Source organism: Onychostoma macrolepis, chromosome 20, assembly GCF_012432095.1.
Source record: "Onychostoma macrolepis isolate SWU-2019 chromosome 20, ASM1243209v1, whole genome shotgun sequence".
In the NCBI taxonomy this organism is placed as follows: domain Eukaryota; kingdom Metazoa; phylum Chordata; class Actinopteri; order Cypriniformes; family Cyprinidae; genus Onychostoma; species Onychostoma macrolepis.
In genome coordinates, this window is record NC_081174.1 from 7,307,718 (window position 1) to 7,321,093 (window position 13,376).

Below are 13,376 nucleotides of genomic sequence, written 5' to 3' on the forward strand. Positions count from 1 at the left end.
GGCTATGTATTTATTTGTATTTTGTCCTGATGGAGCATGTGTTTATATATTATGTAGGCTATGTATTTATTTGTATTTTTTTCCTGATGGAGCATGTGTTTATATTATGTAGGCTATGTATTTATTTGTATTTTGTCCTGATGGAGCATGTGTTTATATATTATGTAGGCTATGTATTTATTTGTATTTTGTCCTGATGGAGCATGTGTTTATATATTATGTAGGCTATGTATTTATTTGTATTTTGTCCTGATGGAGCATGTGTTTATATATTATGTAGGCTATGTATTTATTTGTATTTTGTCCTGATGGAGCATATGTTTATATATTATGTAGGCTATGTATTTATTTGTATTTTGTCCTGATGGAGCATGTGTGCCGCTAGTGCGTGGATACACATGACGTAACACAGTAAGGTAATTCCACATCCATGAAACGCTCGCGCTCTGACGCAATTGCCCTTTTTAGGAGACATTCGTCATTCAAATGATTACAATACTAGGCCAGTGAATGCCTGTTGCTGCACTGATTGAAAAGTGCATGGGTGGAACTGGAATATCAACATCTGAACCAGGATAAATTCATGGCAATATACCATTTAATTTGCAGATAGGATTTGGAATGAACGCAAATGAACGAAACTGCATCTCTGGAGGCGATATCTCCAGTTCGATCAGGTGAGTAATTATGATTTAGGCCAATGAATTCGCATGTTTTAACCATCTACCTAACCATTTGTACGTAGAAACGCAATATTTACCATCTTTTCTAATTTCATTTACCGCATGTTTCCCCTCTCCTATTTCAGCCAGGTCGAGATGCAGATTTCCAAAAGCCCTTTTATCGCCACTGTCAATGCAGTCACATCGAGACAAGAGCTGCGCTGGATAATCGAGCCAGTGATGCCCAGTGAGAGTCTGGACCAGACCAGTGAACCTACAGCAGCTCAGAGAGTAAGCTTCAAAAGAAATATGCAGGTAAAATACAACATATTATTATTTCTGTACAGACTTATGCATAAAATAAACTCATAAAATACCAAAAAATGTAAAATGTCAATGTTTTGGTTAATAAATATTGTCAGTGATAAATTATAAATTATTACAATAAAGCTTGTCCTGAAAACAAAATAAAAAAACTGTCTTCATTAAATGGTTCCTGCCCGAAGGAGTGTTATACAGTTGTAGCAAACTATAACGATATTGATATATTGAATTCACACAAAATTATTCTTATTTAAGATGTTTAAACCAGAATGCAATACATATGTTTGAGTTTAACTTGCAATGAGATACAGTGACATCTTCCCATTGTTAATTTAATTATTATTATTGTTATTATATTATTATTTTTATTTTATTTTATTTGTTTATCTTTTTGTACATGTATACTAAGCTTTGGCAATATCGTATCATTTACAGTCATGCCAATAAATCAATTTTGAGTTGAATTGACAACTTCCCCGTGTGACAACTAGCCCCAGTCTCATCTCTCTCTCTCTCTATAACTGCATTTATCTTTAAAAGGTAACAGATCAATAAAGTAAAGAAGGACAAAAATATATTTGTTATATTGATTCATTATTAGCTCACACCAGATGAAGAGGAGAAGATAAGACGGAGAAGAGAGCGCAACAAATTGGCTGCTGCCAAATGCCGCAACCGCAGACGAGAACTTGTTGACCTTCTTCAGGAGGTGAATAATAGGGCTGCACTGCCATTTTCATTTTCATATTGTGTTCAGGGTGGTGCACCTTTCTGATACATCTTGTTTGTCCAGTTTTAACTTGAGACTTTCTGTAATTATACAAAGAGTCTGGTAAGAATTACATAAGATGAATGAATCATTGAATGAATCAAGTATTAAGAACACATAAATTAATGTTTCCATAGTTTCAGTTGGAAGACCGAAACAAGAATTCCACTGGACAGTCACACTCTCAAAAACAAAGGTTGTTTTTTGGCATCAGTGTTTCCACAAAGAACCTTCAAAGGAATGATTCATCCAAAAATGAAAATGAACATTTACTCACCCTCAGGTCATCCAAGATGTAGATGAGTTTGTTTCAGATTTGGAGAAATTTAGCATTGCTCACTGATTGATCCTCTGCATTGAATGGGTGCCGTCAGAATGAGAGACCAAAACAGCTAATAAAAACATCACAGTAATCCACAAGTAATCCACATGACTCCAGTCCATCAATTAACATCTTGTGAAGAGAAAAACTGTATGTTTGTAAGAAACAAATCCATCGTTAAGACATTTTTAACTTCAAACTATTGCTTTCAGCTGTCCATATTATTGCTTTCTTCAGTGAAAAAGTCGTCTCGTCTGAATCAGGAGAGAAATATGCACAGATCAAGTACCATTTACAAGCAAAAACAATCCAAAACTGTACTAAACGAATGAATGAATTTTGATGTGAGAGGACAGGGGATAAACTTTTTCAATGGAGAGTAAGCAATATTATGGATTACAGACTGGCCAGAAACTACGGTTTAAAGTTACAACACTTTAATAATGGATTTGTTTCTTACAAACATGCATCTTTTTGCTTCAGATGTTAACTGATGGACTGGACTTGTGTGGATTTATCAGGAGTTATCAGCTGTTTGGACTCTCATTCTGACGGCACCCATTCACTGCAGAGGATCCAGTGGTGAGGAAGTGATGCTAAATCTCTCCAAATCTGTTCTGATGAAGAAACAAACTCATCTACATCTTGGATGGCCTGAGAGTGAGCAAACTTTTGAATGAACTATTCCTTTAACATTCATGGAAACTTTCCAAAGCAAAACATTCTTAAGAATATTAAAATGTTCTTTAGACTGTTCACTTAAAGGTTCTTCAGGGAACCAAAAATGGATCTTCTATGTTATTGCTATGAAAACCTCCGTTTGCACCCTTTATTTGTAAGAATGCAGTACACTCGGCTTCGGGGAATCTGTTACGTAATTACCAGCAGCACATGCTAATGGAATCCAGCTGTGAATTTGTTTTCAGGAGACTGAGCGCCTGCACATGGAGCAGGTCGTGCTGCAGAGGCAGGTGAGCTGCCTGCAACAGGAGAAGGAGCAGCTAAAACTGCTTCTGGCATCCCATGCATCCATCTGCACACTGGCACAGGACAAACATCATTCCTCAGACACTTTTATGTCAGGAGAGCCCCTGCCATCCAAAATTTCCATCACAATAAAACAGGAACCTCTGGATGACGTAAGGGGCTCTGGCCATTTGGCACGCCAACAGACAGAGAACGACTCTGAATTACACTAAATTCAATGAAGACGATGACGCACCAGCGCTTTTTATTTAATATCTTTGTAAATACCTCATTACCACAAAAGAGACATTCTGTGTTCAACATCCAACTTTTCCTGTGGTAAGAAACCCATTGCAAACGAGAGTGAAATCAGTTCTGGTGCTCTGTTATAATTATTTTGTACCTGTTCCCATGTAGTGACCGTGTCTAACTGTCTTTGAAATAGCAATGCTATTTTTTAACAATAGCTGTAAATGAGTGGTATTTTTAATTGTGGTACGTCTAATTCTAAATGCACTGACCTTATATGTTTAACAAATACATAAAAAGGGCTTGACAATAAGAAAAGAACGGCCTGAACATATTGAACATTATTGTGAATGGTTAAATTAGTTAAATAAGTTACCAAGGTAATGTTATCTAGCTGGCTTTAAAGTTAATCATTTGTAATCATTTAGAATCATTTGAAAATTATGAATTTATAACTGTCATAGCTTTAATAAAAATGAAATGTTCTGTAAAGAATTAAAATGTGTTTAAATTTGTTTAACAATTAAGTAAACTAAAACAATTTATTACATTTATCACAGACACATAAATTCTTGTGTTGGGTAAATGTTATTTCATTTTTGTGTGTGCTTTAAATGGTTCAGCAAATCTCTGTTTTGAACAGAGAGCAAAACAACTGCTGATAACATTTTCAGACTATATGCAACTTCATAATAATACAAAAGCATTCTTGCTCAATATATTCTTTCTAAGAAAATATTACAATTTATTTTGCATAAAAACATGAATGCAATTTACTTTTTTCATTGATATTTGAGGACAAGTAAAAGGATTAACTTCTCCAGAATGAAAATTCAGTTATTATCTCCTTACCATCATGTCCTTCCAAACCAGTATTTCTTCTTTCTTCTGGAGGAATCCAGTAAAAATATTCTGTCCATACAATGGACCCATTGTTGCACACTTAAAGTACAGGCATAAAATAATAAATAAATACAAAGCAATTCATTTAAATAAATAAATACACCGAAATACCCCCAAAAAAATCGCCTTTTGTGAAGGGTTCGGAAAACATGAATAAATGATGACGCAATTACCATTTTTTGGGTGAACTATCCCTTTAAGCAGTAAGCTTAGAGTTACATGCAACAAGATACAGCATGCCACATAGCATCAACAACTGCTAGCATGCAATAAAAGGAGGATATTTTGACATCTGCACAGGAGTGGCAATGCTCAGGCATGCACGAAGAGCCCCCCTTCCCCATCCCGTTACAAAAGGAGGAGGATTTCCACTCCGCTGTGGGCATGAGTTCCTGTTTGGGATTTGGGAATCTGACTTTCAATTCACAGAGGCCTTTGCATCTGCTATTTAAAGGTCACAGGATATTGTGAAAAATCCCCGAACTTTTAATAGTTTTCTTCAGGTGTGAAATCGGAAAAATGGTGTTAGGTGTCCGGTGTTCACACAGAGAAGAAACCTTGACTCGCATTTCCTTTTAAAAACAGATACAGTATGTTGCTCAATCAGTAAGATGAATATCTACCACTATATATAGTATGTCACTTGGTAAGAAGGAAAAAGAGAACTTCAGTATGAAATGTGTCTTGTAAACCTGTCTTGCAAACGCTATTGCATTTTTTCATTGTTATATTGATTATCTTTTGATTTTTAAGATTACTAATATAAATTTAGAAGCAATGTAACAGAAGTAAGAAGAAAAAAGCCTTGACTGAAACTTGGGCAAACTACCACGCAACAAAGGGATCAAGATAAAAGTGACAGAAACGTAAGAAATGTAAACACACCGATTCCAAAATAATTGGACCTTTGCCACACTTAGAAATGCATGAAAGGTATTTCATTAGATCACAAAACAAAAAGTTACATTCAAGTATACACACACACACACACACACACAATTTCGGAAGTGGAACTTTTCTGTTGTACTGATGTGAAGAGTCACAAAATAAAGGTTCTTTATTGCCATTGATGGTTAGAAACTTTAATGTCCATGGAAAATTCCAATTAGAAAAAAAAAGGTTCCTCGTATGGAAAAAGGTACTTTAGATTATTAAAATGTTCTTTTAAGAACTGTTCCCTGGATGGTTCTTTAGGAAATATCAAATGATTCTGTGGCACTCCTGTGAAAAAATCCTATTTGGAACCTTTTTTAAAAAAAAGTGTGTACTCTGCAAGGGCACTTGCGTGAACTTGTGGGAACCAACATAATACTTAAAAGTATTACCTTAAAAGTAAATATAAAAATGACTAAGAACAGTGGGTATAAGTTCTGAGAAAAGATCTCTGTCTTCTAATGATTTTAAGTGAGTCTTTCCTTCAAAACTAAAATGCAATTACAAATCTATTAAAGACCAAAAACCACAAAAAAAGTTCACAAAAACCGTAGCCTCTAGCAAAACCACGCATTTTACAGCCAGACAAGGCACTCCTCGCGTTCACACCTACAGGCGTGGCTCCGGATTCCACTTCCTCCTCACCCGCATCATAGTGTTTAAGTAACACATCACCAGAAACTTGGGAGACTTTAGTAGTGGTTGTTACTTGATGTAAAGGAGCACATAGAAGGATCTACTTCAGTATTATGGCAGATAAAGGATCTCTTCTGACCTCAGTCATCATTTTCTACTTGTCCATCGGAGCCGCGATATTTCAGATACTCGAGGAGCCGCATTTAAAAGCAGCTCTGGACGATTATAAAAACCACACTGACCATTTATTACAGAAATATCCCTGCTTAGAAAAGGATGATTTGGACCTGATAATTGAGGTAGGCTTTATAATTTGAATCATCAAGTGGTGTTTAGAAAAACAGTTTGGAGATTTTTAGGTAATTAAACATTTCCAGAAGCTCTCGGGAAAAAGTTTTCAAGTGTTTAGTATCGGATATCTGCAATATCGTTGCTATGGCGCTTCTCTCACACACACAATCGACTGCTAAGAAGTTTTCGTGTGAATTTAATGCAAGTTTAGAGCATTTTAAACAATTTTACCTAGTTGGTAAAAGTTTCACGCGTTTGTGCATGAACAAAACAAAGCGAAACTTTGTCATAAACGTGTCAAATCTGTGGATTTGACGGGAGTTGGCGAACCTAAAAAAGACTGAGGCGCGATTGTTCCAAGTTTGTGGACTTTTCCCCCGTGGGCAATAAAAGTGGCGAAGTCATTCTCAGGAATGTTATTTTGCCATTGGACTCGTTCAAACGCGACTGTACCGCGAGAAAACGCGCACACGTGCTTTATGCGTCGAATATGAAAACAAAGCAAGCGGCTGTTTCGATTTGGTAGGCTACTATTTTCAAAATTGGTTCCCTTCAAAACTTCTAGATCTGATCTTAGCAATATTTTCCCCCACTTAACTACTACACACAAAATCACCAAAAAAGTTTTAAATCCACACAAAACGTCTCATTCTGATTCATTCGACCCTGTTTAATCCAGCTGATTTGAATGATTAATCAACAAACCAGTTCTTTTAGACATTTAACTGGTTCATGATGTATCATCTAAATTGAAATATGTTTTAAGTTTGAATGAAGTTTGAAATATGATAAGTAGTACTGCAATATTATCTCGTATTGTAACCACAGATGTTTACTATATACACACACAAAGGTGTGTGAGCATTTGTAATTTGTCACCAGAGAACATGATATTGCAAATGCCTGTAACTCAACTATCTGAAAACATCAACTGTAGTATTAATTCAGTCATTCTTGAAGAACATTTTTTGAACAACACCAGTAAATATGCATGGTATGCAGTAAATCACATTGCTGTGTTCATTAGTGCCTGTACTTGATTTACAACTCTTGTAATATCATTTCCAGTGATATTGACCGCAGCTATCCCATAAATGCCATGAATGGTGTCACAGCCTTTAAAACGGTAACACTTGGGATGAATGTTATTGTGGGAATCAGTTTATATATATATATATATTTTTTTTTATTAATTTATTTTCAGTTTGTTTTGGTATTCTGTGTTTTTTGACACTGTATGGCACATGACAACTGTACTCCTGCAACATTTAAAATATTTTAGGGTGATTTGAAACGCATTGCATTGTTTCAAACTGAATTAGCTGATTTAAAAAATTTTACCATGTTAAAATTTTGTTAATATTGTTAATCGTGCCAAATTTTTCCTTGACGGACATGAATTTAAAAACTGTAAAAGCCCTCATACTTATGTTTACTGAGCATGATGTAACATGATGTGGCTAAGAAAACCTGTTCCTCGGGATTTCAAACAACACCATTGTGGTGGTGTACGCTAAATACTGATATTTGCATGCGCAAGCTGAAAGATAGTGTTTTTGTTGTTATTCAAAGTGATAGGAAAAGTACGTCTAAAGTAAGTTGTTTCAGTGACATCAGACTGAACTTGTACATGAAGTCAGAAGGAGATCGAAACTGTAGGGTGTCCTATACTCAGTCAATTTGGGTTGGGTGTGTTTGTTTGTATAGTCACTAATTTAGGGTATTTAAATAGCCATGTTTACAGACACAGAGATGGGCTGACTGCAGCCATGCTGACTCTAACTAGTGTACATGAAGACAAGGGTTTATTTAGCTGATATCTCCATAAACACTCTTCCTCTTTTCCTGTTGTTTTGACTTATGTATGGAAGCCTGGTTCCGCCTCAGAGTAAAAAATAAAATGGGTAATTGTGAGATGAGATGAAATGAAATAGATTTCTCAGAGAAGTATTTATTTCATCCTTTGCATACATTGTTTGTCATTGTTTATCTCATCAGGTTGTGGCTGCTGCGGCTGGAAGAGGTGTGACTGTAACAGGAGAAAAAAAAATCAACAACTGGAGTTGGGAGAACGCAGTCATTTTTGCTGCCACAGTCATCACTACTATAGGTAGACACATTGTACTGCTTAGAAGTATTTCTAGAAGTATATCTCTGTATTATAAAAAAAACAGCTGACACATATAATCGACCTTCAATGTTGAAATGTGCGTTTGCGAAAACATTTAACAGTGATTCAACCTTGCATCACGCTTATTAATTAGTGACAATGTTCAGAGCACAATGATTCTCAAAATAACAATTTTAAAGAGCAAATGTTGTTGTTTTTTAATGTCATAGCATTATTATCAATAGAAGACTGAATGGAATGCCACTTGGATTTAGTAATACAGTGGCTCACAGACCTGTAGGTGTCCTATTTATTGAAGCACGTTTCCAACACAGACTAAAAATAATGGTGGTTATTAAAATTAACATTATTGTTGAACAGGTTATTCTCCTTTTTAGACCTGTTTACTTGCAATTCTGAGAAAAAATAAATCACTATTTCAATGGGTTTATAGCTCACAATTTGGACTTCTCCAAATTGATACTTTGTCTTGCATCTTATTTTGAGCTATGTCTCACAATTCTGAGATTGTATCTCATAAATCTTGCCTTTTTTTTTTTTTTTTTGAAATTGAGAAAAAAGTAAGATTTTTTTGATAAAAAAAATAATGTAAAAAAAAAAAAAATGCTAAAAAAAAATTGGTTACCTAATTGATTGATTGATTGTGGAGGAAAAAAAACGGCTTCCATACCTAATGATCCGATTTTAGACAGAATAAAAATATTTTACACAGACTTGTCTACTCAATGATTTCAGGTTATGGCAATGTTGCGCCGAAGACAACTGGAGGCCGTTTATTCTGTATCCTGTACGGGCTCTGTGGCATTCCTCTTTGCCTCACCTGGATAAGTGAATTGGGTACATTTTTTGGTGGCAGGGCAAAGCGCCTGAGTCAGGTGCTCCTCCACAGAAGCTTCACTGTGGTAAGAACATCATTAACAAAGCCTTCACTTTTTAAAGAAACAAACAACAATATTATTAACATCCCTATTCATGTTTTCTCTTTCACTACAGAAAAAAGTACAGTTCACCTGCACAGTTGTATTCCTTTTATGGGGTTTCCTGATTCACCTGATCTTCCCAGCCTTTGTATTCAGTCACTTTGAGGACTGGACTTACTTAGAAGGCCTGTATTTCTCTTTCACCACCTTGACGACTGTTGGTTTTGGTGACTATGTAGCAGGTAAGTGAACAACTGCAAACAGATTTGGTTTCACTTTATTTTGATGGTCCCTTTAACACATTCGATTGACTATAAGTAATGTTGCACCTACATTTCTACTGACTCTCATTAGAGTGTTAGTAGTGTATTAGTTGACTGGTAGGGTTAGGGTTAGATTAAGTTGACACGTTCTTGCAAAGTTACTTACAGTCAGTAGAATATCTGTTGGGAGACCAACAGAATAAGGAGTTAGTAGATATGAAGCAGACAGTCTACTAATACTTTTATGAGAGTTTGTTGACATGTAGTGGCAACATTACTTAGTGTCAACAGAATGTTCAAAAGGGACCATCAAAATAAAGTGTTACCACAGATTTTAACATTTGTGCTGAAGAAAATGTGAGTAAGGGAGCACAGGGCTTATTTGCAGATTGCAAAAAAGTACTTTGGTCTGAGGAAATTTTGACAAATTTAAAAAAAAAACGTACTAAATATATTTCTATACATTTAACAGCAAGACACAAATGTTTTCATCACCACTGCTTAACTAATATTATGACACCTTTTTTCTATAAAGCTGCATAGGAACAACATTTTAAAATTATTTTATTATAAAAAAAAATTTTATTCTCTTTATTATTAGTGTTATATTTCATTACCTTAAATTATATGTATGTCTGCACCTTCTGCACTAGAAGCTCCTGTCACCAAGACGAATTACGTGTGTGTGTGTGTGTAAACACACTTGGCAATAAAGCTCTTCCTGATTCTGATTCTAATTAATGTTTCTTGAGTATTTTGATTGGCTTGAAAAGGATACACTGTTAACTTAATAAAAGTAAAAACAATATACATTTAAAAAAAAAAATTTTTCCAGATAATATTTTAATAATTTATTATGGTTTTCGGTACAAAAGTCAAATAAAAGCTAATAATGTATTTAGCAAACATGCCTTCTTTATTTATAATAGTATGCTTACTATAAGTGTCATTTTAGTATAATTTAGATTATATTTGTTAATATTTTGAATTGGATTTAATTTTTTTCATGTTAATTTTACTTAAAGTTTTAGTAATTTGTGTGGTATTGCCATTATATTTAAAACAAAAACTAATGAAAATACAATGTATATACATTTTTATTTTAGTACATCGTTAAAATAAAAACAACAACAACAATGTTGCTTTGGAAACTATCTGAATTTTATTTTAGTTCAGTTAATTATTTCAATTAACTTTTTTTTAATTTTTTTATGGTTTTAGTTAACTATAATAACCCTGCTTACTATTTTCCATACACAGTACGACATTGTGTACATGAAAATAGCTGAGTGAGTATTCATCAAATTTGGTGATCTTTGGTATTATAAAGTCTAAAAAAAAACTACACCTTGAGCACAGTGGAAAGAAGGCATACGTTAAAAATAGAAAATTTAGCTTGTTGCCTAGATAAGGTGCAAATCTCTCGGTGTGCATCTTTCTGTCCGCTATACACGTGAACCAACTTATGATGCATCGTTTCCTGTGATTGTGATTCTGTATAAACATATACTGCTTAAAAACAGCTTCTGTGCAGTGTAAAAATAGCTCTAGATAGACAAATGTAACTATTGGCTTGTCACGTTGAATAAAGGAAATTCACTTTGTTTCTCCATATAGGTGTAAACCCAGATAAAGATTACCCAACTCTCTACAAATTCATTGTGCAGTTATGGATCTGCCTGGGTCTTGCCTGGTTGTCACTTTTCTTCAGCTGGAATGTGCATATGGTGGTCGAGGCTCATAAAGTCCTGAAGAAAAGAAGGCTGAGAAAACACAGGCTGTCCATCGATGATATACCGGTAAAAAAAGAATTAAAAAAAGCCCCGAAGCCACCACCTCTCTCTGGCATCATTGATATCTTTGAGTTCATGTCTGAGAAGGTTGAAGACTACAGCGATGTTATCCAAGCCATCGGAACAGATAAGAGAAGGAAGAAAAAGAAGCAGGAGGAGGAACTGGCACGGTCCAAGAGCTGTAGTGACCTATTGCATGGCCTGGTTATCCCACTCGATCACTCTCCTCGTCTGAAACGCCGCTTCAGCGTCAGCGCGAACATGTGCATGGTCACGTCTGGAGAGTCAACGGATGGCCTCAACAACAACCAAGAGGAACAGACACTACTGAAAGAGCACCAAGAAGACAATAAAAATAAGAGCGAAGAGAAGCCTGGATGTTATGCATGGGACTCCAGAAGATCAGACCCATCAGTCTTTCGAAGCCCTACCCTTACCACCAGCAACAGAGGATCAAGATTCTCAGTGTCAAAAGTATCAGAAGACCATTTGTTAAAGAGGAGAAAAAGCATTGGCTGACAGTCTGATCTACAAGATCTAAAACCAAAAATGTCCTAAAAAAAATTCAGCACTGCTTTAAATCATGATTTTTCAGATGAAGGTCACTATGGCTGAGCTGACACAAGGAGCATGTGAAGAACTCCAAAGACATTTCAAGACCAAAGAATGTTGCTCTGATATGCAGACAGGCGCTTCCTCTACCTAAATCAAGCTGCAAAAGTGTTCATTGGTTTCATGGCAGTATTGAAAGACATCCAGGTATCACACAGGGTTGTGTAGCCAGTCTGTGACCAAGATAAGGATGTGAGAGTTGGCAGAGGAAATGAAACCGATTTCCTTCACAGATGTTGGAAAGATTGGGTGTGGTACTGTGGTTTTAACCATGGGTTTTTCTCTGGATTTGTTATCAAAATGACAGCTAGGAGAAATCCTGGGATATGTTTGGAATGGAATACTAGCGTATTGCTAACAGTGCCATATGAACTGAATAAAGCACTATTTTTAAAGTAGTCTTCCTGGTTACATCTTAAGCTCCAGTAAAGGAGTTGGAATAATAATGACAGTTTTCCAACCAGTTTCCCAAACACTTCCCCTGGATTGGTCAGATAACCAGATTGTCCTGCCCCAAACTCACGCTATTGGTTGAGCCGATATCGCTGTGTCGGGATGCTGAAACTGAGCAATGTTTTGATACCATCAGTGTTTTACACCATCTTCAATTTAATATTGTTGATATTGTGTGTGTATATGTGTCTATATCCATATATAGCTGGAATTCAAGGTAATTTAAAATATAAAATTACATGCATCACCTTTAAGTTGTACTGAACCTGGAACATCCCTTTGAAAATAGATTGTGAAACAGTATGAAAATAAGGCTGTAATGTTGGAACATGACCTCTTGTATCTATAAATCATTGAGTTTTAATCCAAATGTTTTTTTTATCCAATTTGGTGCAAAACGTAGCAAATTTTGACAGTTTGACCAAATGACTATTTAGAAAAGAGTTGGTGTTTCCAGTTTATTTCCAGTCAAACTGGAAATTAATGGTTAAGTTGCAGAACACACTGCATTGTAGGACTGCGCATCCTACACAGTGTTGTTTTGTTGTTCTGAACATTTTGGCAAATGTCGTAGGTTGCAACATGCCAAGGAGTAATATTGTAGATTATATTCTGAGCAGATCTTCTGTCTTGAATGCTGTAATAGTTCCGTGGCTGTTCTTAGGTTCAACTTGCACTTGGGAAGCATTTTAAGCATTGTCCTGCTGAGGAAGCACCTACTCAGGCTTCCAGAAAATTGCTGCCTCTTGAAAGATTTGTGGAGGATGTATTATGGGAAGTAACTTAATCTTACCACCTGATTGAAGGACTTTGCCCTTTGTTTGACTCTTTGATTTATCATTTGTATATTTTTTTGTACTAGGGTTTTGTTTTCAATGCCACTTTTGCCAATAAAAAGTATTTTTTTTCACAGACTGTCTCTATCTGCTGTTGCCAAACCACATCCGGTCTGTTGGCAGAAGTGATGAAATTAAACATGACTGAGCATGATGAACAACCAAGTTCTTAATTTAGTTAAGTCGTTCCAAACTGCATTGAGATATTTCTAAAAACACAAATTATCCAAAATGTATGAAAGCATACTTTTGAATGTCATTATTATCAGTTTTTCGAAGCTACCATAGTGACGCTCATAACATTAGTAATGAT

General features: G+C 35.5%; 2 protein-coding genes across 4 annotated transcripts; both read left to right on the forward strand.

Annotated features, from left to right (window-relative positions):
- Positions 1-371: 371 nt before the first annotated feature.
- Positions 372-3,677, forward strand: fosl2l (fos-like antigen 2 like). 3 transcript variants are annotated; one of them, XM_058756613.1, is made up of 5 exons: positions 372-416; positions 610-677; positions 809-977; positions 1,588-1,695; positions 3,004-3,677. In XM_058756613.1, the coding sequence occupies exons 2-5, from the start codon at positions 622-624 to the stop codon at positions 3,274-3,276; spliced, it is 606 nt and encodes a 201-aa protein (XP_058612596.1). In that variant the 5' UTR covers positions 372-416; positions 610-621; the 3' UTR covers positions 3,277-3,677. The 3 variants fall into 3 exon arrangements, with proteins under 3 accessions (XP_058612596.1, XP_058612595.1, XP_058612597.1); XM_058756612.1 differs by lacking the exon at positions 372-416 and having other exon boundaries at positions 438-677; XM_058756614.1 differs by lacking the exons at positions 372-416; positions 3,004-3,677 and adding an exon at positions 2,561-2,943 and having other exon boundaries at positions 438-677.
- Positions 3,678-5,733: 2,056 nt separating this feature from the next.
- Positions 5,734-13,153, forward strand: kcnk5b (potassium channel, subfamily K, member 5b). Its single transcript, XM_058754900.1, has 5 exons — positions 5,734-6,063; positions 8,054-8,165; positions 8,922-9,088; positions 9,180-9,348; positions 10,987-13,153. Exons 1-5 carry the CDS (start codon positions 5,878-5,880, stop codon positions 11,679-11,681), a joined length of 1,329 nt encoding a protein of 442 aa, XP_058610883.1. The 5' UTR covers positions 5,734-5,877; the 3' UTR covers positions 11,682-13,153.
- The last annotated feature ends 223 nt before the right edge of the window (positions 13,154-13,376 follow it).

What these genes read in the sequence shown, in the direction of transcription:
- kcnk5b (XM_058754900.1), top strand. Translation starts at nt 5,878, where the DNA reads ATGGCAGATAAAGGATCTCTTCTGACCTCAGTCATCATTTTCTACTTG. An exon ending in ATTTGGACCTGATAATTGAG is followed by an intron (nt 6,064 to 8,053) that starts GTAGGCTTTATA and finishes TTATCTCATCAG; the next exon opens with GTTGTGGCTGCTGCGGCTGG. An exon ending in CACAGTCATCACTACTATAG is followed by an intron (nt 8,166 to 8,921) that starts GTAGACACATTG and finishes CAATGATTTCAG; the next exon opens with GTTATGGCAATGTTGCGCCG.
- fosl2l (XM_058756613.1), top strand. Translation starts at nt 622, where the DNA reads ATGAACGCAAATGAACGAAACTGCATCTCTGGAGGCGATATCTCCAGT. An exon ending in GCTTCAAAAGAAATATGCAG is followed by an intron (nt 978 to 1,587) that starts GTAAAATACAAC and finishes ATTCATTATTAG; the next exon opens with CTCACACCAGATGAAGAGGA. An exon ending in TTGTTGACCTTCTTCAGGAG is followed by an intron (nt 1,696 to 3,003) that starts GTGAATAATAGG and finishes ATTTGTTTTCAG; the next exon opens with GAGACTGAGCGCCTGCACAT.